The 25,767-nt window shown below is 42.7% G+C and overlaps 1 protein-coding gene across 1 annotated transcript; it reads left to right on the top strand.

Moving 5' to 3' along the window:
- Window positions 1–1,884: 1,884 nt before the first annotated feature.
- On the top strand, window positions 1,885–24,434 carry LOC306694129 (zinc finger protein 385A-like; the record flags this gene model as incomplete). Its single annotated transcript, XM_079156855.1, has 8 exons — window positions 1,885–2,085; window positions 12,597–12,742; window positions 17,031–17,141; window positions 22,197–22,371; window positions 22,836–23,153; window positions 23,710–23,897; window positions 23,996–24,082; window positions 24,201–24,434. Exons 1-8 carry the CDS (start codon window positions 2,058–2,060, stop codon window positions 24,432–24,434), a joined length of 1,287 nt encoding a protein of 428 aa, XP_079012981.1. The 5' UTR covers window positions 1,885–2,057.
- Window positions 24,435–25,767: the final 1,333 nt, after the last annotated feature.

The raw sequence follows: 25,767 nt of genomic DNA, 5'->3' as shown, positions 1-25,767 counted from the left end.
GGTTTGGCAAATAGCAGGCAACCAGTTGGACAAACAAAAGCCAAACTATACTCTTTTACAGTTCGACACCTCCACTCATTCCTTTATAGACTGCGGTAACCTGAGCCGCGAGTTCAAAACTCTGGTATCCCCGTTCTCCTCGCTCAGAGGCCATCCTTACCTCGATAACACTACTTTCGGAGCAACAGAAATCATGGCGGCTGACGGCACCACTGTTTTGCATTCTGCGGCCCACGTTACTGCAGTTTCACAAACGTGTAGTAAACTACGGTGGCGTTCTGGTAATGTGAGAAAAGATCCCCCGAAATGCTACACACTGGCCGCTTAAGTGCTCTGTTATCTATCAACGTGGCAATAACATCTTTTAACCCAAACGCAGGTTTTCTTTCTCTGAGAAGTGTTTTAATTAGTGAACATCTTAGAGCCTTACCAAGCATCACTAAAGAGACACACATGCAGAACGGTGTGTCACCCGAGTCCAGTGGTCCGATTACAGTTTCCCATGGTGACATCCATTAAAGTCATGCTGTGTCTGCCCCTTCACCCTCAGACAGCCACATTAGCACCTGGCCCATTGGCCACAACAATACACCTACCTGCATTATTCAGCCCGACTCAACTAATGAGGGAACCTTATCCCTCTCTCTCACACACACACACACACACACACACACACACACACACACACACACACACACACACACACACACACACACCATCCTGGGTTCACACAAACTTAAACACACACATCATTATCTGATTCACTGTATGTATTTATTTACTATAAATTATGCAGGAGTAGATCACTTCATGTTGCTTAAAGCTGGAGGTCATGCTGCATTATCTTGTGGGAAAAAGTTTGATGAAGTCTTGAATATACATCAGCTTTGAACACATTGAGCTAAGTAGTAAGTATTAACTAAGCAAGCTTAGATTTTGAGCATATTCAGCACTCTGCTTGTCAAACAGCTGTCTGCGTGCTCCTTCATCCTCCTGCTCCATCACATCTTCCACATTTCCTCTCTTTACACTTTCCTCCTCAGTCAGTCTGTGTTATCCTCAATCTCTCCTGCCCTCCCTCCAATGCTTCATCGAGTCTCTCGAGCTGTCAATCTCCATCGCTCTTCTCTGTCTGCTTTTTTTTGTTTTGCTCCGTTCAAATAGTGGAAAGGCAACTACAGTTTGAACTCAAAATTGAACACCCAACCCTCAAACACACAGGTAGAAAGGGAGACCAGAGCATACATCCAGCCTCATATGGGGGGATGGGGGGGTGTTGTGAGGGCAGGCGCGTGTTTCACATGCAGTCGGTGTGAGGCACGAGGCAGAGGGAGACGAGGAGAGACATAAGAGAGAAAAAAACCCGTCAATAGTAAACAACAGAAAAAAGGGTGACAGAAGGAGAGGGTGAGCAGAATCGACAGCAGCATTATCACTCTGCCTCCTCATTCAAACACCCCAAGAAAATGCTCAGCACCGACTGCTCTCATTGGCCAAGCCTTCGGCCAATCGCGGCACAGGAATGCAAGGTGCCTTTAGGTTATACCCAACCACAAAATAAAGGAGAGAGAGAGGGAGGGAGAGAGAGAGAGAGAGAGAGAGAGAGAGACAGAGAGAGAGAGAGAGAGAGAGCGAGAGAGAGGCTGTGCTGCAGAGGTTCATTCAGTGAAGCAGGGCTCCATCTCAGCTGTATTCTCTGGTGTTCTTCCTGCTGGAGTGAATATATAACAGTGAATATATTACAGGCTTCCTTGCAGTAAATTGAGTGCGTGTTGTGTTGCAGTCGGGGCTGCTGCTGTGCTCCTCCTCTGGCAACAGCTGGCTGAGCAAGAGACGCGTGTCAAGATCTGAAGGAGAAGCATCTCATGTGGACGAGGGGAACGGAAGAGACACAGCGTAGGGATGCAAAGTGAAGGTTGTGATGTTGGGACGTCTTTTTTTGTCTCACTCTGAGTTTTGAGAGCCAGAGAAGTGGATGCTTCAGGTTTGAGTCACATCCGTAGCTGATCGAGGGAGAGAGCAGTCAAGCAAGAGGAAAACGTTCGAAAGAGAAGTTGATGGTGGACATCTACAGGATGATCTTGGGTAAGACTAAATCAGCATCTCTCTTTGCTCATATTGATCCGATTGATTCGTTTCTCCTGTTACATTCCTCTTCTGCCAAGGTGATCACTCATCTCTGGCACAAACTTTTGGCTGCATACCCTGCTGTCGCCAACTTAGACGCGTCTTAGATGATGCGTTTACTTGATCATTTAGTCATGATTAAGAAAAAAAAGACCAGTGAATGATAAAAGCGTTGTCCTCCTGTTGCCCTCATAAAACGTCATTCTTATTAATTTGTGTGTTAATGAATCCTGCAGTAATCACTTTTATAATGTACGCATATGCACATGACTGTCTCTAGAGTTCATGTCCTATTTGCACATACACGAAATAGCATTAAAAGAAATGCAAAATAGACAGAAAAGTTCAAAAGGCCACATGCGTATACAGTGGACCTTCCTTAAAAATAGCTTTTATAGCTTCAAAAACACTGAAACAAATCTTTTAGTTAAAATGTAGCAAAATAGAAGATGCAACAAATTTAACTTTGACTTGACCTTAGACCAGTCAAAGACTATAATTTATATAGATACAGTAATATGTAAATGAGGTTAACTTTTTTTTAAAAGCATTTAGTTATTTTAGTTTAAGCATGTTGATGTTTATCAATATATAAATAATATATTAATATTACAGAAGTAGCTGCTCCTTGTGTTCTGTCTTATTAAATTAAATACACAAGGGGGCATTATTGCAGAATTAACCTAATAACATGCACATCGTGTACAGGATCTTTATTAAAAGACTAAAGTGTGGATTCTTTAGATTCATTTATTTTTTATCAACATGACGCAGTCCTAAACAGTTGACTTTCACATTTTCAGTTTCAACATCTTGTCATTTTCTGAATATTAATGTTTGCTTCTTGTCTTAAATTTGATTAACTACAATGACCTTGTTCAATGTACGTCTGTGTTAACTAAACATTTGACTACTTTATTTTTGTTTGCTTGTTCTTGCCCCTGCTTGAGTCTTCCTGTGATCTGAGTGTGAGTTTGAGCTCGTGGTAATCCCTCCCCAGAGCTGAAGCTTTAACTCTGTATGCATTAGACACTAAACACACTGACACCAGATCACAACAACATGGGACGATTGGGTTTTCTACACTGTATTAGTTTCCTTTAACTGAGATAGAGATGTAAGTCCAGAGACCGAAATAGTGTCCATGAAAGGCGATGACGGGGAGTGTTGACGGGAATAGATGGAGGAGCAAACACGGAGAAAAAGTCTACTCTCCGTCTATCCATCAGCAGAGAAATCTCTCCATCCACCGACATCTAAATACTGTATTTCTTTAATGAAAGGCCAAATTCAAACACGTCGACACAATCAGCACTGGAGTATGAAAGAAATGTGCTAAAGCAGGCTCATCTCTCTCGGTGCAGAACAGTGTGGAACGCAGTCCAGTAACTTAGTGATTTCTATGATGAATATTTCAGACCTAGAGGTTTGAGGTCTTTATTTATTTAAAAATGGGCCAAAGCTTCTTCTAGTCTGACGCAAAGACCTCACTCAGCACTATGAAAAAAACATCCGTGGCTTGCATCAGTGTTCACTCAACCAGTGTGAAGCAATCCATACACACAAAATCTCCCCACTCATCAATGTCCTCCAAAAGAATCACAGGTGCATGTTGGCTCTGATAAACAACGTGACCTTTGAATCGAGGCAATTCAGCGAGGGATGAAAAGTATTGACATTTAAAAGAGAGAAATGCGCCCGTCACTCTGTATGTTTGACAAACTGACACATATCTCATACGTCTGTGAAGCCGGAAACTAAGTCAAGGAACAAACCAGCAAGAAGGGAAGGTCAAATAACTCTAAAGCTCTATAGTTATATATACAGTCTGTCTGACTATATAGAGCATTTGTCATTTATTCATTCATAAAACAACCTGTTTATCTACAACAACCTAAAGAGACTATGTGACTATTATCTGTTAAACATAACGGAAAAAGATGATTAACTATTATTAGCAACCCAAAACCTCTTATTGGGTGGATGGACGGGTAAACAAAGCACGTCGGACACAGGACACGTTTTCCATTCACTACCGACAGTCAACATCAACCGTGACCACAATCTTCATCTGAGCTTACGCTGGGATCAGACTACATGATCCTGATATTGGCCCAATAGAGCATCTGGGCCACCTCATGATGTCACCAAAAAAAAAAAAAATAGAATCAAAGTGTCCTAAGACCCAACAGCACAGTGTGGTCCTCTGCACACAACTGTAAATATGGTGAAGAGAAAGATGGATGACGTTGATGCTATCAGGACGATCTGGGAAAGCAATCGCCACTCCTTTTCAATTACCTACAGTGTGCACGTCCTGCAAGCTGTGAAACACAGCGAGCTGTGATTGGTCAGGGCATGTGCAGGCTACAACATGTAGTTTACTGTTACTCTGAGTCAGGGCATCGCCAAAGTTATTACAATTCATCCTATGGGGGACATGGATGTGACAAGTGAATTCAGCCAAACGTTGAGACATTTTCCTCAAAACAAATGTTTTGAGATATTTCTGTCATCAGGGTTAATCCTCTGCGTAATCTGGATATCTGGACCATGAGAATCCAACCAATAGTTGTAAAAATGATGTGTATTCTGATCCCGGCATTAACCAACTAGGTTAACAATCACATCAATCATAACAGTCCTACGGGACTGTATCAAGAGTTTTGGAAGGCACACTATCTTGTCCTGCTCATATGGGTCACAATATGTCCATATATGTTGTTTTGGAAGGCAATGACAAAGACATATTTGTCATTTAGTTTGGAGGACTAGCTGACCATAACTATAAAATTAGAAGGCCTTGAAACCTGCTGCACAAAACCCTTGTGTAATTTACTAGTTTCAAGGATGCCAAAAATGGCAAGAGGGCACATAGGCTGAGCATAAAGTCTCTTTGTTGTTCTCTAGGTATGCAGACCACAGCTGCATAGGCCACCAGCCTGACTCTAACCCTGCACAAACCAAGACCAAGCTATAGCATAAAACCACACTCTGGCCGTCAGCTCCCAAAATGTAGCCTGTAATTTCATTTTCTGCGGGGAAAAACACAATATACTATATGTAGATCAGCTGCATATATTCTCTTTTTGTTCTATTTTGATTTTTCTGTCTATTGAAGATCAAGTGCGAATTGCGTTTGTGTGCTCTCTATTGTTTACAATCATAAGGACATGCACCTGGCTTCTGTTCGTCTGATGCCATTGTTCTGTGTGTGTGTTCACCCTTTTGCACATGTGCCTTTGTGTGTTTGCTTGTGTACTTTACTTGCTCAGGTTTCTGTAGGTCTGTATCTGCAGTGGTGTGCTCTGCCAGCTCCCAGCAGGTGTGTAAATGGTTTGACACACAGCATAATGATGTGGGGCAGGACTGCAGGTCATGTTGACACGGTGGATCTCTTAATGGTTCTTACTTCGCTCTGTATGGTTTCATGCGGTAGCGCTCTCAGTTTGCCTCAAACTGTGCTACATCATGACCGCTGTGTAATGAAAGAGAAAGTTGGCAGCCAGGTTCAGGTTGTTCCGATGCCTCCCCAAAGAGGTGAAGCCTGAAAGGAGCTACAGACAGATATTCACAAGCCTCTTTATGAAACAAAGCTCTCCAGGATCCAGCGTGGTAACATTCACGCAACTCAAAGCCACAGATGGATTATATTAATATATCTGAGAAGTTTAATAAATATACTGCTAAAATAATTCTTTACTATCTAACGTCCTTTCTGTAGCTTAAAGGGAAATTCCGGTATTTGTAAACCTAGTGTTGACCTTAATATTTTCGTCTATTGTGACTACTGCTTATGATAATATTTTAGTCAATGTGGATTGAGGCAAGCTGAGCTAACCTTCGACAGACTAAAACTAGACTTACAGTAACACTAGTCTTTGTGTGTTAAGTCAGAATGCAAGGCAACATTTAGACGTGGCATGATTACATATGAAGCTCATGGAAAGAAGCAAGTGAACAGATGCAAAGCCTACACTGCACGAACTGAGGCAAAGCTCAGCATGAGTTGGAAAATGTTTAACCAGTCCCCCAAATTAAACAACATAACCTGCTATTTGTCCATGCGCTTCAGAACGACACATAGCAGCCTTTTCTGATCTGATAAACATTTGGTTATGGAAAGATCGTGATCATGATTTTTTGTCTGACGGATGGAAAAGGGAAACTAACAGCGACCTCCTGTGTTAAAGTCCAATGTTTTGTTGACTCATCCATCCATCTTAAGCTCCTCCTTATGTAGACGTTGTCATAACAACATTACCTGACTTGCTCCTGTCATAGTTACTACGGTCTCTGGCTTTAGCGGTTGAGCGAAAACTGATATTGTTTTGGTGCCCTTGCTGAAACAACTGATGTTATCATTCTTAGTATCGAACTGTTTTAACTAGAGCAAGTCTTTATGAGAAAAATGTGGAAGTGTCCAACATGTATGAGAGTTAACATGTAGCATGTGTATGTGCTCTGATTTACTTTTATATTTTACACATCTCTTATCTATCAGTTTGTATATGTTACATTAATACTAGTCCATATAATGGTTATTTGATCATATGGTCCTGTAAGGTATTTGTATTTAGCTTGGTTTATTATTATTACTATCAATATCATGAGATAATGTTGTGTATGTTTGAGGTGGAGGAAGGGAGGGAGGGAAAGGGAGATGGGGATTCTTTTGTTAATATAATTGCAAAAAAATGAACCATTCATGACCCGTCTTCCTAACTTAATGTCTTAGTATTTGTGTAAAAACAAGACATGACATGTAGACAACCTACGGGGAGGGCAACAAAATAACCCAAAAGTGTTCATTCGGATGTGACATTTTGCATGTGACAGCCAAAGGTTAACCCTTACAAGACACTTTGACGATGTTACCATGAGATTTACAATATGTAAACAGTAGAGTATATAGTTCAAACTGTGTGGAGAACAACTGCTTTCTTCAGTTAACAGATGGCATTTTCTTTCTGTACATTAACCTGCAGGTTAACATGGCTCTTTACCTCCTCTGGTCACCTTGGACTCACCTCAAAACATGCGGCTCCCTCCCCCTCCTCCATGCTTTCCTTCCCTTTCCACCTCATCTACCCCATCGTCCAGACCTCTTTTCCTCGCTCAATCAACTTGATCCACTAAGCACGACGGCCATCATTCCCTTCCAAGCTCCTCTTTGCTTGTCATTTCCATTTCCTTGCCAATCAGGGAGTTTCCACCTCTTTGTAAGGTTTCATAATCCGACACTATGGAAAGACAGACATCATTTTTCAGGAAAAAAAAGCTGTTAACAGGGAAAAGTCCAAACACAGCAATGTACTACCATCATTACATAATGATTTAAATATTAATGAGAGCAGTGTAAAATCTGTAGGGGAAAACCCAAGTCTTCATTAATTGCAAATACTGCATGAAATCAGAGCGCAGAGCTGGCTGATCTCAAGAGAAAAACATAAAAACAGACGCACACATTTCCAGTAAAAGAGGACTTCTGAGAGTTCTCTGGGAGGTGGCATTTAAGCCTGGTCGCTGGGGCGCAGAGCATCTATCATTAAAACAAAGCGCAGACTGAAATCAACTGTGTTCTCCTCCCCCAGAACTCGCCTCTCCTCTTAACTGTGCTCTCTCCTCACTGTCCAGATCTCACACAGACAAACACATTAATCAGCGTGGAGCCTATACGTTACTTCTTTTAGAGCGTCGCTCATTCAAACTACCAACGTTTGTGTGTGTGTGTGTGTGTGTGTGTGCGTGTGTGTGTGTGTGTGTATTGTTGCCTGTCCCCGGCTTAGGTTGAAATAGCTGCCTTTGACTTGAGGGTAAGCTGAGCTGCAGTAAATTGGATTTCATGCTCAGTCCTTCACAGCAGCAGTATGCGACACTAAGACGATGCCATCTTCCCTCCTGCAATCACGACAAAGTTAGCACTCTGTTCCTTAAAAGGTTAGATCCTCCAACACAGTTACATTCCATTTACACCACCAGGGAGAGAGCTGATTTAACAAATCCTTTCAAGTGTTTATTTTGCAGAGAACTTGTTATAAGGTCACCTGATACCAAAATGTGGCAGCGCAGCACTCCTTCCACAAATCAACGAATAGGCGTCACAACTCATTTGAACAGACGACGATCGTAAACACACTAATGGTGTCATCTGCTACCAAATGGTGATCAGTTCATTTTTTCACATTGCCTTGTGCACAAAACCTGGGGCAAAGACAAACAAGAACACAGTGGATCCAGTGGTTTTTGGGTTAACAGACCCGCCGCTGCCACAGAGTTGTCTCTGCTGCAGTGACAATGACAGGGTTTTGTCAGGGGATGCTGGCTAATCTGCCACATGAAGCTCATTTCAGAGTCTTCTGTGCACAGCAGCCCATTTAGATGCAGATGTGAGGCGGCTGGCATCGTGTGCCAAGCCGCCGGTCTTCCTGGAGTGTGGAGCGGGAACTGGCTGCATTTCTTTTTTTCTTTTCTCTTTTTTCGGTGGGACCCTGCAGTGCTTCTGCCTCTCGTCAGACATCATTCTGTTAGACAGCATGTCACCCAGTCTCCTGTCCCATCATGGAGCACAAAGATGGAGGCAGCCAGGGAATACAGAGAGGCTTCAGCGACGTCACTGACATTGACATTACCTCTGTGATCATTAAACCTAAATTGGCTAAATGAATTGCCAATTTGAGAGGCCTTAGTCACAGCATATTGGAGTGTGCATGCCTGTGTGTGCACACGTCGGGGTTTGTGAAATCCACTGTGATGATAAGATTGTGTCTCTGGTTGTTGTTTTTTTCTCTCTCTCTGCGTCTCTTCATTTCTGTCCAACTACCTCTCTCTCACAATCTACACAAAAATTCAATAAGCTATTACACAGACATTGATCTTTTTCTCGCCCCAAACATTTGCATTAGAAAAAAAAGACAGTAAGATTAGAGGCCGGGTGAAATAGCGCTGTCTGTTCATTTTACTGGAGAGAAGGAGCAATAGAGGGAGAGGTCTGGATTTATAGAGTTTGGCATCACTTTAACACTTTAAAGCTCCTCAGAATGTGTCCAATCAATGTGCACCCTCCCTGCGTGGTCGCCGTTGAGGAGTCGTGGCGTACGCTTATCTGATGTCATTGTAAATCACTCAGGAAGAGGGTAGGTCAGGGGCTGTTACTGCTACACTCACACCGCATCAAGCTGCTGTGGGGTGGTGCAGAAAATGACCCTGAAAACACTGAGTGCCAGTGTTAAATACATCCCTCTATTGTGAGCGTCTGCACCGCAAATGCAGATTTATAAGTAACAGACATGACCTTTAAATTGTTATTTGGCGTAAAATGAGCTGCGGATTTACCAGAAGCGTGTCAGTAATACGCTTCACTAACCAAAGAGGAAGCACAATGATGATACCTCAGAGCTAATCCATAAAGCTGAAACTTGATTGTCCCACTACATGCTTTGTTAACCACATGTTTAATTGTCTCTCAGACATTTTCTGCTGTTTTATTCATAGTTGCCCAAAACTGCAGTTCACAGAATGGCCACTTGAGGCTGGCTCTTAAAGTGGGTCAATCCCCACGGACCCCAATTTAAAAATGTCAAACTTTACAGCAGAAATAAAAATGTTTAGAGCCTGGTACGAAAAAAAAAATGTTTTGGTCTCTAGCTAATTTCCACATTCACTGTACGGTTTGTGAATTTAAATATAACTCATCCATTTGAATTATATCAAGGCTCTAAGGCAGGGGTCCCCAAACTACGGCCCGCGGGCCGGATGCGGCCCGCCTCCACATTTGGTCCGGCCCCCTGAACAATACCAGAGACGCATTATGATTTTTTTTCAGTCTGCACAATTAATCGAATTTTAATCAGCCAACCACCAGGGGGCGAACGAGACGAGAGCTGTCATGCGCGCACCCTGTAGAAGTAGAAGAGTAGAAGAAGTAGAAGAGACGGGAGCTTGTATCGCGCACGGCGGTGTTCCGCCCCGATCTGCGTGCACGATGCAACGATCGCTCACCTGCGAGTGGCACGCGAGTAGCACCCCCCCCCCCCCCCATGATCGGGCCCTAGGTCAAACGATATGTTCAGTGATGTGGCCCTCACAGGAAAAAGTTTGGGGACCCCTGCTCTAAGGCATAATAGAGGTGGGTGCTGTCACAGGTCACTAGCTGCTAGCTGTCTGCTCTGCTTTATCACCCAAGCCCAGCTCATCTCCACTGATGATCCACCGCTTTGTTGAGCGGAGACACCAACTTTGAGCGTCTTCAGAAACACAAGGGGGACATTACGGAGACTACGTCAATAGTTTACACATTGCATGCCATGAACGTGAGCACTGCAATGTATATTTTGAGTCACTCCCACATGCACTGTAATACTCAACAGCTCGCTGAAAATATTCCCCAACAAAAACATGATTTGTTCCTGTTTGACTAACGTATTCTACGGACTACAGTGCCCAGCAAGTATTTATCTGTGGCATGATTTTAAATATCTACATCAACACATGGCCTTGGGGCTGTGGCCACTGACAGGATGGGGAAGTCAGAAAGTATTAAGATGGACTAACACATTGTTAGTTTGGGTCTTTTCATGGGATTTGTTGTCTTCAAAAATAGAATATCACCATCTCTATCCTTTACAGCTTTAAACACAGGAATACAAAATACATCAAACTTTCTATGATACTTATTTTGCACTCATTCCTTTGTGATATCTGGTGTTGACCCTTCACTCATGCCTGCATGTTCATATGTTGGTGTGAACTAAGGTGTGTTATTACCGCTGGTTTTTCACGCAGCACAAACCTTGCTGTGGTTGGTTTGGAGAGGTGATAATGGCCGCCATGTGAGCGGTGCGCTTCATTGCATGTCTGAAGGACATTTAAACCATGACCTCCACTTGTATACGTTATTTCCCTTCTACCTTCTGAAGTCCCCACTTACCATGCGGGATATGCAAAGCAGCCACACACACACATGACAATATAGCTACAGCTGAGCTTCAGCTGCCACAGCCTCCCAAGGACTAAGGCAGTCTGAGGAGGAATGCCAGAAGGAGAGACTTTCCCCTCCATCTATTTCTGATCCTGACAGCACATTCTTTACGTCTCCCCTGCTGTCAGTGAAAGGAGCCTCCTCTGCTGTTCCCAAAATAGCCTTTTCTTCGCCTCATTTTGACAAGTGACCAGTTTTTCTTTTCAAATATAACAAAATTGTTAAGTAGTCATCACAAAGCGTTGGCAGTAAAGGATGACGATTGCATATAATCTCAAAAGAAAAGATTATACAAATTCTCTGAAGCATCCTGCTGGTTTTTTTACGCTAAATAAAGAGAACTACAGGAAGCGGAGTGGAGAGGAGAGAGCAAAACAGAAAGAGGATGAGGAGGAAGAGGAACAAAACAGTGAAAGGAACTGGTGCTGGAGTGAGGAGAAGCACAGACGAGGGATACAGAGCCAGGCAGACAGAATAAGGGACCATGAAATGTGGATAGAAAACTGTGCTTGGCGAGAGAGAGACAGAGGGAGAAATGGAGAAAAGGCGGATATCTGCAGCACCCCAGCTGCGAGGCTTAAGGAGCTTAGCCTTCCTGCCCATCAAATAAGACTCCTCAAGTGCAGGCATTCACCACTGCTGAGCTACTGCTGAGAGAAAAGTGAGCAAGAGAGGTGGAGAGAGGAGAGGTGTGGGTGGGTAGTGGGGCTCAACATGGGAAATGTATGCAGAGGGGAGTATTATATTCATTTTAATGGTGTTTTTAGTTAAAACTGGTTTTACAGCAGGCACTATATGTATATTATACATTTAATGAAAAAAGTTTGACATTTTGGAACAAAACTTGGTTCTTGCCAGGGGTGGACAACGGCCAATCATATCTATGAACCCCTTTGGGCTTAAGTGCCTTCATTACAGTAAATAGCGCAGCTGCCAAAAAAATGGTTGAGACAAATTGTAAGGGAGGCGCAGAGAAATTACAGGCCGTAAAAAGACCTTCAGGAAGCATGGTCGGGGCATCTAGTGCTACGGCCCAGAATGTTTTAAGAATAGTCACGGACTTCTCAGACCCTTTTAGCAACCTTTTAGTAAAAATAACAAAGACTGGAAACAGGGGGAAACCGCTATCAATCATTTTTACACTTCACTTTTTGTACAGAATTACCAGACAAGATATAACATGTTAATTAGTGACCTTTAGAGGTGCTGCGAGGAAGATTTTGTTACCATCGGGCACAGCCAAGCCAGAGCCATCTGTCTCCCTGTCATGACAGTTGTATCTAACGCAAGAAAGCGTGTATTTCCCTAAATGTTGAACTATTCCTTTAAGAAAATATTTAATTAAATGTGGTAGCTGTAATCATCTCCTCACTAACAAACTGATTCTCATCATTATCGTCTATAAGGAGGAACGCTTGATCGGATGTATCAATTTTATGCTTTTTTCATTTTTTAATCTCTCATTTCCGCATCTGCGCTTCTACCACAGGAAGTGTAAACCGACCGGGGCCGGTCCCTGCCTTCCTCAGGAGCCCATCTGTCATCCCAACCCCGCTGGACATGAAGCCCTTCCTCCAGTTCCCCATGGAGTCGCCTCACCCGGCCAGCATCGGCCTCTTCCACAACTTCAATACAGTGAGTGCCCACCGGCATACCTGCACAAACACACACGAGCACAAATGGCGTCTGGGATTTGTTATCACCTTGTTTCACTTAACAGAAGACAGCTGGTATTGTGATTTTGCAGAATTGTCTCCTGAGTGAGGACAAGTGATAAAGTGTTGAGGATTTATACTGCATAATCCAAAATGATAAGGTGACAGCTGTGACAGCTGTTTACTTTTTATTCAGCTGAGTGACTTTCAGCATAATTGAGGAAATGCCCAGGCGAGTGTTTTACTGCAATAAAATAAGTTACAGCTAATCAATTGTATAACAGGCACAGGGCTGGATTCTCCACAGTCAGCATTTTCTGTGGCTCCTTCTCATTTCTAGATTGGGTTTCATGTGAAGGTCAGCATGGCGACAAACAGGGAAGCATCTGCACCGCACATGCAAACACAGTATCATCAAGCTTTTCTTCAAGCGCTCAGACAAAATGACCTTTGCGCAGGTCAATCATTCATCCTGCTTCTGCGAGGACTTTTGAGTGTGTCCACTAAAGCCAGAGCACCTCAATCCAAATCACTCTGTCAGCGCAGTCTAAGACACCGCTGTCATCCAGTGATAGAAGGCTGCAGCTCAGTGAGTCCTTATTTAAAGCAGCCTCCTCGTCCATAGAGACTGGAAGGACACGGAGAAGGGAAACTGCCAAAAAACACTCTTTTATTACTGCATTTTATTGTTTCAAACACAGTTATGCTCCAGTTCGGCCAGAAAGTCTTTGGAGTGTTGGACTTCAGTGAGTTACCAAGAGAGCTTATATCAGATCTGACTCACCAGGATTACAGGTCATTTTCTTAAGATTCTCGGGAGTATACTGTAGGTCTCAACTTCTTGCATTGAGACAGAAGCTGCAGAGGGAGAGAGTGAGACACTGTTGAGTTCAAACGCTCCAGAGGAAAATACATTAACTGTAAGGCTGAAGTTTAATGTGCATCGTATTAGTCTCTGTGTCAGTTACTCAGTTTAGGAAAGACATATGACTCTGAAGTTATAATTATTTATATTTCCAATACATCAAAGCCAATCTTGATGCCATTTATTGTATTTCTTTCAAGCCATATCCATTAAATGTGTTATTTAGTAGTTTTCATTGTTATTATCCACCCTCCATTGCACACACATACACCAAGGATTCATAGGAAACAATGCACGCACATCCTGGACCTGATCTGGAGCACACAATTCAATCATGAGTCATTGTTACAATATCAGATGAAAATGAATTATCTTCTTCCCTGTTAATCATACTGAACTGCAATTTTGCATTACTTCATGATTCAGTTTGCGCTCATATAATAATACATTTATTTATTATGAATAACTTTGCTGTTTTCTGTGTGGGAGGGAATGTTAGTTTTCCCACACCGATCAGTAGCAAGCGACATATCTGTTGCACATCTTTTTCAGCTGAAACAGAAGCTGCAAGACTGCTTGATGGGAGCAGTTAACAATTTTCAAGTCAAGTGAAGTTTAAAATCTAAGCTGATATTTCTTTAAGTAGACTTCCAAAGGCCTGCAGCTGCGTGGATCTCATCTATTCTTGTCAATATTGTCGTGGCTCAGGCAGAGATGCCGTCCCCTATTTAAATTCTGCCTACAAAGCTGTGATTGGCTCAGTGTTTTCTCTTACCGGGGCCGACAAATAGCTGTCAAAGAACACAACAGCAGATTTAGAGGTCTGGAACATTTTAATCTTTAGTCTTCTTTATTAAAAAACTTGAAGCGATGAATCCTTTCAGCATACAGTTAAAGTGTTAAACCGATAAATGAGTTGCTCTTCCTCTAAGGAAGCCTCTCAAGATGTGTTTGCTACTGCCAGCGGTCAATTACGTGACATTTCAAACAGAACTATGGGACCTGTGGTATTAAAACACATTCGTTGTTTCCACCAAATCCACCAAGACTGAAATCTTAAGGATTTTAACTTAAAAAATGAATGAAAAAATGTGAGATGATCTGTGTTTTAGATATCGGATATTTAAGAATGAAGCTGTAAATAAGCCCAGATATTCATGTGACACACAGTGTACATTTCTGGTTCAACAAAAGCTCCACTGTTTGAGGGAGCAGAGAGTAAAAGAGCAGACAGAAAGCAGACTAATAGGTTAATGAGGTCATAACAGTAGGGACAGAAGTATAGAAAGAGATCATGATGAGAACAGGTGGTGAAAGAATGGCAGCAAAAGACACACAGAGAGGCACAGGGAGAGATAGACATGGAGAACATCCACCAATAAGAGAAGGACATGACAATGATAGAGGGGTTTTTGTTTTAACCAAAGCTTGTTGACACACACACACATCGGGACACAGATAATAATTCACTTTGATACAAACACACACAAACTGTCATGAATTCACCAACAGACAATGTTGGAACAAATGTACCATGTAAACAACAAACTTGGAGGTGTTACAGAGGGGTGTACATAGCCAGATTAGTGTGTTAGCGAGGTATATTGAGCCTAAAGCCAGAGTTTCCTTTGACATGAAAGTGGCCTTGTGCTGCAGACCTAACCTGGTCCGGATCACTTTATGTTCCAAGTTTTTGATTGAAATCGGCTAAAAAGAGCCTTTCACTAATCAACTCTTTTGGAAATAGCCTTACTCATATAGTCAATAGCCAATCTATGAGCAGTACAGATTCAGATAAATGCAAGCTTGTTGAGCTTACATTAGCAATGCCACCAAAGGAAGCCATGCAATCACAGTTGCACAAACTCAATGCATTGCATTGCGAGCCCATTTTGTCGCACCAAACAAGCCCCCAGAGCCTGATGAAGAAACCCTGGGTTAACGGGCAAGCTGATAACCACCATAGTGGTACCCATTATCTCTGACTAGGGCTTTAAGTTTTTTCGAGCAAGCTCAGGCAAAGAAAGCCTGGCTCTGTCAAAATTGCTTCATGGTAAACCCCTCAGGTCTCCACATGAAAAACAGGAAACAAGAGAGAGGTGAACTGGAGAAACGAGCTAGAGACAGGAGCAAAAAAAAAAAAAAAGCACGCTAAAGTCATAAATATTCCGAACAATGCATTCAAACAGGGTTAAGTTTTCAGACCAATTATACCATTTCCCCTGGTGTGCATGGAGCTTGAGAGTGTAAACAGTCTCTCATTTGGCAGCAGACGTTCACAGTCTGAGCAGGAGATGAGAGGCAGAGTAAAACCGCAGCGTGCTTTTGGCTACTTAATGAGGGCAACACCCAGCGCTGTGGTTGTTGAACCCAGAGAGCTCACACGAGTCCATTCAAGCCATCTAAAAACGTGGCGTATATCTGTGTTTGATCTATGAATCACAGGCTTGGTTGTTTATTTGGAAAAAAAAGTTACAGGCTGATATTTAAATTTGGCATTTAATATGAGATATTTTTAGGTCCACGACTTTCTCCTATTTTAACTCTTTAATTGTGACGACCCTCCCACTTGCCAGGCTGTGGGCCGGCTCGCTGATGGTTTACTGGTGGGAGGAGCTGGGACAATCACCTGCACCAACCAGCCAAGCTGAATTCAGCCTCCAGGAAGGCTTAAAAGACAGCCCTTCTGGGAGTCTAGCTCTCTATCTCACAGCAGGGCCTGCTGCACCAGCCTCATGTGTTGTTCGTTATACGTCAGTTGAGCAGCTAAATAAACTATATTTGGGTTAAGATCTCTGTGTGGCATCCCTTTTTGTTGCCAGCCTTGAGCCAAGTGGTAACACATTTCTGCAGTTTTATAACTCAGTGTACTGATTATTCAAATGCATCAAAATGTGAAATAAAATTTCCTGCAGCCAAATTTGATTGCTTTTCTCGCAAAAGGGCCCTAAAGTCCCTTCTAATCTAAAATAAATGTTTATCTCTTATCAAGGTGCTTCACAGAAAATATCTCAATTGATTTGTATAATATTCTGGTATGATGTTTTGAAAAGCAGAGGTTTTATAGCACAGTTTTGGAGATAGGGGCTCTGTAATTAGGCCCTTCTATACCCCGGCATGAATTAAAGCGTTTGAACGGCACCCAAGAACTCCAGCTGCTGCTGTGAAAACACACATCCTCCTGTCCACATCAATCACTGCTCCCTCTTCAATTCACTCTTTTTTATCTCACAGCTTTCTCCCCCTTCAGCGGCTCCCCCTGTCATTCACCTGCACCTTTCCTTTAACACCTTTCTCTCTCATCCACAATCACTGGACTGCCGTTAGGAGAACAATGGAAACACTGCCCTCAGCTTCTCCTGTGTTGAATCTTTGATGTGACCTCTGGGTTATCTGTCCCCAGATGGACCCCGTCCAGAAAGCTGTGATGACGCACACCTTCGGGCCACCTATGGTGAAGACAAAGCGGCCAATAATCTCCTGTAACGTCTGTCAAATACGCTTCAACTCAGAGGTATGAAACCTTAAACACTTCAAATGAAGGATCCGCTTTTATAGCAGCTGGCACAGCGGGTCTGTCAAGCTTTGGATTCCTAAAAAATGCCAAAGCAGTGTGCATGCGGTAGTATGAGTGATGTTTGGCATTAAAAGAGTTTGGAGGACCTTGTCTCTCTTATAGCCTTTACAAAACCAAAAGCACATACGCAAAAAGTGTAGGAAATGAACTAAAGTATGTCTATCTGCCAAATGTTAGCTGCAATGTTGGCATGTCCGGCTAACTAACTAACTACTGACAGTAAAAACCAAGCATGGCATTAATGATGTGCTTGGTTTCTACTGTCAGTCAATAATTGGCTAACCACCAAGTCCTTCTCCAGCTGAGCCGAAAGAGAGCAACAGCTGACTTCCTGTTGGCTCTTCTCACACATCAATGGGATAAAATAATCTAATCGTACAGCTAGACTTTCCAAATGTTATTGAAATGAATGGATACAATTCTGAGAATGAAAAGAATACCCTCATTTTTCTAATTTAAAGCTCCCAAAATCAACCGTTGCTTGCTAAAAATGAGAATGAGAAAATAACCAAGCATTATGAGTGGTAAATCTGCAGCCGTTTTAATTGTAGACTGCATATGGGAACAAGCGTAGAAACAGTATGGGGGGGGGGGGGGGTCAAACCGTCACAGAGCACTGCACCTGCACTCTTGTCGAATTAAATTATGACCTAAAAAGTTAGCTGGCTGAAGTCAAAGTTATTTGGTGATTGACTGTACAGCTGGAGCAGGTGAGAACTTCAGAGTTTCTCAGCTCCAATTTTAGCCTGTCCAGGAAGGAGGGTGGGGGGGACTGAGAAAATCCCTGCCTGCTTAATGTATTCTTTGACTGTCCAGTATCATTGTTGATGTCCTTCTGCACTCCAGTATCAAAAGCGTATGGGGATGTTGTGTCAAAAGCAACTAAAAGGACAGCAAGCAAGTTTCAGAAAGTTTGCAAAACCTTTATTTTAAGTGTACAGAGATTTTGTTGGTCAGGCTAGAAAAGCATATTTCAGGTGAGTATAATGAGTGTTTTTTAAATCCACTCTGATATGGTTTAATGGAGGGGTGTGAGACGTGTGAGGGTGAACCACAGCTAACACAAGCTTGTCCTCAGAGCTAACTTAAAGCTGATGGAGCACATTTTCTGCATTTCACTCTTGACAGACGGTACTATGCCAACATGAGGCAGAGGGACCGAAATAAAAGAGGCCAGAAGATGTAAAACTCTAGAGGAATGACTTGAGTGTCCCCATTAAAGAGGCAGCAGTGTTAACTGAAGTTGAAAAGCAAATAGCTCATAATGTGGACATCCAAAACCCAGCTACTGGATGTCATGACTGATGTGTTAAGAGTCAAGTACTGGGCCTTTTATAGTGTGTATGTGTTTGTAAGTACACATGTACAGAGGACCTATCTTAATGGTCAGAGACTCTTTCATTGCACGGAGAAATAAGAAATTAGATAGCACATTTCTGATCACACTGCCTCTGAAAATCTATCTACAGGAAAAACTGCGTGACCTCTCATATTATGCCACAGGAAAACAGCCCACAATAAATTCTGTAGTTAGTTCTATGAGAAGTGAAAAAAGACAAATTTCCTGAGCTGAATTTGTTATGCAGTCCCAACTAATTATCTGAGTTTGACTCATGTGTATTCGTCAACATCAAAAGGTTTTTACAATAAAAAGAACACTGATATTTCTGACCTACACTGTAACCTCTAACCTAAACACGAGTGGAAATCAAGCAAAAGCCTGACATACAAGCCTGGCTAAAAATATAAATGCATTCCAGTGATGAAGCGCTAAATACTTGCACTCTAAATGCAATAGTGTATAAAGGACACAGGCAGGGAGAGGAGTCATCTGAAACTTGTGTAACTCTGTGAGGGGCCACTTAATTATATCTCCCCTGCTCAGACTTGCATGTTCTCACATAGTCTACATGAGCATGGAATACAGAACATGAGTGGGGGCTGCTTACAGCATGTTCATATTTACGTACCGTTTGGGTAAATGTGGGAAAATGCATGTGTATGTATGAGAGTGCTGGTGTCACGTCTGTGAGATGCAGTGGGATGTCTAATACTGAGCCACCTGTTTGTTCCGCCTGCTGTTTTACTTGTGAGCCTCGGTGTGCATCTGCTCCGCTGCAGCTCTCCAGCACTTTACACAGTAACCTGAGAGACTGGGAGCTTAAAGCACGGTGGACATTCTTTAATAATGAAGGAATACTCTGCTTACAGTACGGTACTTGGCTTACTCGCGCTGTCTGGGCTGCGCTGCAGCAGTTCAAAGGCAGACAAAACACTCATTATTTTTCATCAAGTCTTCTTCAGGTCATACGAAACCCAGAGTACATTAACAAGACCAACATTTATCTTTTGTGTTCATGTGTGAGGGAGGCAGGGGTTAAATGGGATTTCTCGAGTACTTACACAAAGTGAAAGAGGCAGATTGATTGATGGCGGATTGATTGATAGCGTCAATCAGACCAAGGTGCTTCTCACTGCTACTACGCTGCAGCTACTACACATGTGGCAATCATAACAATGCAATTCATTTCTGGCCACAGAGGACAGATTAGCCTGCCAGTGTTTAGCTCAGCTCTGCTGCAAGGCTGACGTCACACCATGCTGCATTAGCCATCGTCACCACTGCAGTACCATACTGGACACCTCTCTCTCTCTCTTTCTTTCTCTTCTTGTTCTTCTCGGGCCCAAACCAAACCTTGCTTCATTCATGTCTCCGTCTGTTCAGCAAGGGGGTTTGCTCACCATTTTCCTGTTTTCATTTTTCTGCTTCCCCCTCTGTGGGGTATACAGTGTCATCTGTCCCCTCTCCTTCTCTCCACCTTCTTCCCATCCCCTCTTCCTGTCGCCGCTGCCAGTACCCCGTACAGTAGATTTTCTAGACCCAGTCTCTCTGCTTTCTGTGCCTTTGTTGCTTTATAGATAAAACATCAAAGCACATCCTGCTTAGAGAGAAAAAGGATTTCAGGGACATTCACTTGCTCTCATTTTCTCCCTCTTAAATCCCATCTCTGCTTCTTCATTCATCTTAATTCCCATTTTCATGGGCTCTTTCGCAGCTTCTCTCAGTCCATTTCACCTACTATGCCCAACATCATTTATATTTTATTATTCTTCACTCTCCTCAAGATCGGATGCGTTAATCTCGTTTACATCCAATTGTTTCTACTGCGTCCCACCGCCACCTCCGAGCCTGTCAAGTCTTTTATGCTTGAATTGATGGAACACCTTCATTGATTTCCTAAGATCTGACACTGAAGGTCACAGGAAGAGTGAAAGTATCAAAGCTCAAGCAGAAGTAAAAACAACTGGGTGTTGCAGAATGGGAGAGGAAAATAAGAATGGCAGCACAAAGTGTGAACTGCAAAGAGAAAGAAGGAGCATTAAATATGTCTTTCGAGCTCTCTGCTGTCATTTGTTTGTGGAGTTGTAGGGCTTCATCTCCTTGTCTAATTGCAGGGCTTTGGGTCGCAGCAGTCAGAGGAGTTGGGTTACACAGGCAGAGCTATATCTGCCTTTCTGTCATCACCAATCAGGATGAGGGCTATTTGGGTAACTAACATTGCCAGTTAATACCTCAGGCTTACTGATACATCGTGGACACGTCCCAGTGGTCCCTTTGCCTCAGTGAAGCATCCCAAAGCCGCAGAGTCCCAAACATTTAGGCCTACTACCGGTCACGCACCTTATGCAGGTCCCTCGGCCTTGTTATTGACATAATGAAACCTATCTTATTCTGTATTACTGAATTAGTGAGGAGCTTACAAGAACTACAGCTCCCTCTTTCCTTTGATTTCATCAGATGCTGACATGCACATATCTGGACTTGAAGGGTAACTCCGATTTCCCAGCCCAGTATCTCTAGGAGTTATTTCTGTATTGGATGTTTCTGCACCTGTCCAATGCCAATGTTCATTGACAATGGTGTAATTACAGATTGTAAATATATTGAATGGCTATTGCTAAAAAAATTACATAGTATAAAAATAGTATAAAAAATAGGGTTTAATTTCATGAAAATCTTAATGATCACAACTTTAACACATAACTCGTCAACCAATACCTTAACTCTGATAAACTGAAACCCAAAGTCTACAAACGTACTGAAGATTTACCGAAAGGTCCATTCTCTTCATATTTCCCATTTCCTGACTTTACACCGATCCTCTTAAGTGCAATCAGACAAGGACAAGCAGAGAAACACACACTTATGGTCTTCTTGATTTGCTCCATTTCTTTCTCTAGGCAGCTGACAACTGACACTGGTTACCCACTGCCCTCCAGTCCATTTTAAATAATCCCACACTTAATAATCACCATGAGCCAGTTCAGTGATTACACCAGTAGCGAAGGAAGACGAGAATATTCTGGAGGGCTAATCTTCCCTGACAGCCTCGTCAGCACATCAGACCTGCAAACCACAAGGCTCAACAGCCCTTTACTGTAATGCACAGAAAATGCAGGGTGCCAGAATATGTTTCAGAATTTGTGAGTAAATATTGATTTATCCTGGGGAACAAAAAAGAATAGGGGTTTGCTTAGTTAAATATGTAATAACTCAGTTACTCTAATGGGTTATGACACACATTCATACAACCACAGTCTTTAAATGATGGTAGCTCAGCTGCAGATCTTTGGAGTTGATGTAGGTGTTTGGTTCATTTCCTGATAACTGGTTTTGAATGTGTTCAGTGAAATCTTTTTGCATTTACTTGGTAATGAACATCTGAAAAGCCTATCTTCAGCTATTAAATTCAACTGCTTATGACTGTACAACTAATCAGACAAACAAGAACAAATAAGACAAACATGCAAATATAAATCTGACTGGCAACAGAAAAGGGCATATAAATATCAGTCCATGTGTCAGTGTGTGTTCACTGCCAACATGGTGATCAAAATGAAATGTTCCGTTAAAAATGGAAATCTCAAAATCAAAAAATCAAATCAAATCAAATTCATGTAAACCTCTGATGTATCTTGTTATTTTGCCAGAGCCAGGCTGAGGCTCACTACAAGGGGAACCGCCATGCTCGGAGGGTGAAGGGCATCGAGACATCCAAGACAGCTCGTCTCCAAGAGGGCGACAAGCAGCACCCTCCCCTTACTGCTTCACCCTCCCCAACAGGCCCCTCGCCATCTAGCCCTGAGCCTGATCCTAATAAGCAGGGTGAGCATCACCTGTGACATATAATGTTACACACACACACACACACATACACAAATCTGTCACAAAATAGTGAAGATGCACAACACAGCTGTTGTGTAGAGTGATTGGATAGAAACTAACCAGAGAGCAGTGTTGGTGCCCCGGTTTCTTCTAAGAAATGTAGTCTTAATATGATTTAATGAGAACTTGCAAATCTGATCACCAGAAAAGAAAAAAACTTTTATTCCAACAACCTTCGTACATTTCTCTGATCTATACAGATCCAAAGATCTGACTTCATCACACAGTTATATATAGAGTTGATCTATGACAGTAGAAAAAAAACACAGATGTTAAAATTACACAGGTGTGTATTCGTCCTCAGAGAGGCAAAGTTATTTTCACACGACAGGGTTGAAGAGTTAATTGTATGGTTGACTTTCCACAAATGATTCACTAACCTGAAAACTTTGTGCTGTTTACAGATGACATCCAATCCTGTCTCAACTCTAACAAGTCACCTCTGACCCCTAGTCGCCTTCCAACACCCACACTGAGCTCAGATGCAGGGTGTCCCCTCTTGACTTCTGTCAGCACACCTTTGCCATCCTCTCCGTCCCCCACCGTGGCCCTCGGCACCCATCCTGCAGATCCAGCAGCGGCTGGTCTTCCCGAAACCCCGTCCCCAGCACCCAGCACTTCTTCAGGGGAGTCAGAGGAAGAGAAAGCCAAGAAGCTTCTCTACTGTTCCCTGTGCAAAGTAGCTGTTAATTCCCTCTCACAACTGGAGGCACATAACAAAGGTAGGTTAACTCCAACACGGCTCTGTGGGAGTGCACATATTCGTAGGTCCTTTACACCACAGAGTATGCACAATCTTGGAGAGAAATATAAACCTTTACAAACGACAGCATTATGCACTCTTAAAAGTAAATTCAGAAACCCTGAAGCATGGCCTTTTTAAAAGTTATGCATTTCATCTGCATTTTAAAGATGGTGCATTGGTGCCACTTAGTGGTAGGATTGCCTGGTTAAAGCATTGCATGGTGTAGATAAGTGATCTCGCCTCCTACCACCTACTACACTAAATATTGTCGCACGCCGTAAATGCAACTACAGGAATACCCTCCTATCTGAAATGGATATCATGACATTAACAGCTTTAGAGTGTGTTCACTTTTTAACAAATGTGCACCAACAGTCTCACTACAAGGTACCTTTGGTAGCTGTTCTGGAGGTCACATGATCCTCTTTACCACTTTAAGGACACCTCCATGTTTGCTTAGGTTCAAAGATCATTCTTGGTAGCATGGCCTTAATGGCCAACACAGACTATACCCTTCTTATCATTGTTTCCAGGTACCAAACACAAAACCATTCTGGAGGCTCGGAGTGGACTGGGACCCATTAAAGCATACCCGCGTCTTGGTCCTAAACCCAGCCTAGAGCAGGGAGGGGAGCTGTCTTCTGACCCCAACACTGAGGAACGCACCTTCCACTGTGAGATCTGCAACGTCAGAGTCAACTCAGAGCTGCAGCTTAAACAGGTGAGAAAACCCACACAAAGATCCAAAGACCCTGAGTGATCCTAGGTTTCCAGCAATCCCAAAATCCAATAACACTGCTTTCTCATGTTATGTTTCAGCACATATCTAGCCGGAGGCATCGGGATGGAGTTGCAGGGAAACCAAATCCTCTTCTCAGTCGGCACAAGAAGCGCACAGACTTTATGGTAGAAACTCAGTTTTTCTCCCATATTGCATAGTCCATATTTCTTATGTTTGGGTTTTAGGAGAACTCTTGCATGCATAAATAAATCTACTTCCTTTTTTCCTTAATCTTTCTCAAAGGAACTTCCAAAAACTTTGGGGGCCGGACTTTTACCAAATCCTCTGGCTGTTGCCGCAGCGATGGCAGCCGCAGCCTCCTCCAATCACCTGGCACTACGTGCTCCTTGCCCAACGTCCCACCCCCTTCACCAACACCATCACCACCTCCTACAGGGAACACCCCTCAGCCTGCTGAGGCCCGCCCCAGGTCCCATCCGCACCACGCATGGGCCAATCCTCTTCACTCCTTACTGACGGTGAGAGAATGAGGACGAATCAGGAAGAAGCACACTGTGAAGTGGAGGCCTGCAACCATGTGCCATCAAGAGCCAAATCAGCTGGTGTGGCTCCAGCTGCTGTTTCATTATAGCCTAATAAAAACAGTGAACATATGACTCTTCATGGTGCATACTGCGGTTGCAGACCACTACTGTTACGTTAACAGGGAGAAGCAGAGATAACGAATCTCAGACATTTCAAAGAGACTGTATGTTTCCATCCTTTTCAGTTTCCCCTTTATCACTCAACTATCTGCCAATCATCGCGTAGACTCTGCAGGTAGTTTGAAGAGGAACTTCAAAACAAGTTTCTATCAAGCATGGACTTCTTTGACCATCCTCCAATCTGCAACTCACTAATTATCTTCATCTAACATAATGATCCACTGTATCTGACTCAAAACCCTACCTCTCTCATGTTTTAAGTGTTCACCTCTGCAAGGATTCATTACATATCCAAAGCCTCAATGTAATCAAAAACACACCCGCTGGGTTAGATATAGTAGTTGCCTCTGATGTTAGCTGGTACCATAATGTAGCTGTCACAGTATAGTGGATTATACCACTGTAATGTTTTGTTTTTGAGGCCTATAAAGAGAAAAGGTACCATCATTTCCCATACCATTTCTGCAGTTACTGGTAAACATTTTTCTGTACTGTATGACAACATTTTCACAGTCGGCCTCATGTCCTATTTTTACCTCTGTCGGACAGAAACAGGAAGTCAAAGAGGAACAGCAAAAGGGAGGGAATTACGTCTTATGTCTTAATTAAAAATGCTCTGATGTGTACGTCAACCACATTTACAGTTTGGTAAAGGTAAACAATAAGAATAGAATGAGCAGAAGCACCAGTGCCGTTCTTCATTCTTTAGTGAAGGTCAAGATGTAACCGTCTCCAATTAAATAGTTCCCCGGATGATTCACCAGATTCTTTCTGAATGGCCACTGACAATACTGTGCATTAATTCCCTAAAAGCACATAGGTAAGAGTCTATGGTGAAAAATGTACATGTACAATGGCTCAAATACATTTAAAATCATGATCTATCATTTTCATCTGCACCTCACTGCGCAACACAGACAGGTTTCAGTGTCTTCATGAAATAGTTTCAACACTGTGAGCACAGCGGGGAAATGTATGACTTTAGTAGCAGGTCTTTGTGTGCACATTTTATTTTACAGACATCACAATCCCATACGAGGTGTGTGGAGAACAGTGGGATGTTAGACACCAGCAATATGTTACAGAAGGAAAAGGACCACATACTGTATACACAGATGAGTAGTTGTATGCAAAAAAAACAACAC

Source organism: Pholis gunnellus, assembly GCF_910591455.1.
Source record: "Pholis gunnellus genome assembly, chromosome: 3".
Lineage (NCBI taxonomy): Eukaryota > Metazoa > Chordata > Actinopteri > Perciformes > Pholidae > Pholis > Pholis gunnellus.
This window is presented reverse-complemented; position numbering and strand designations above follow the sequence as displayed.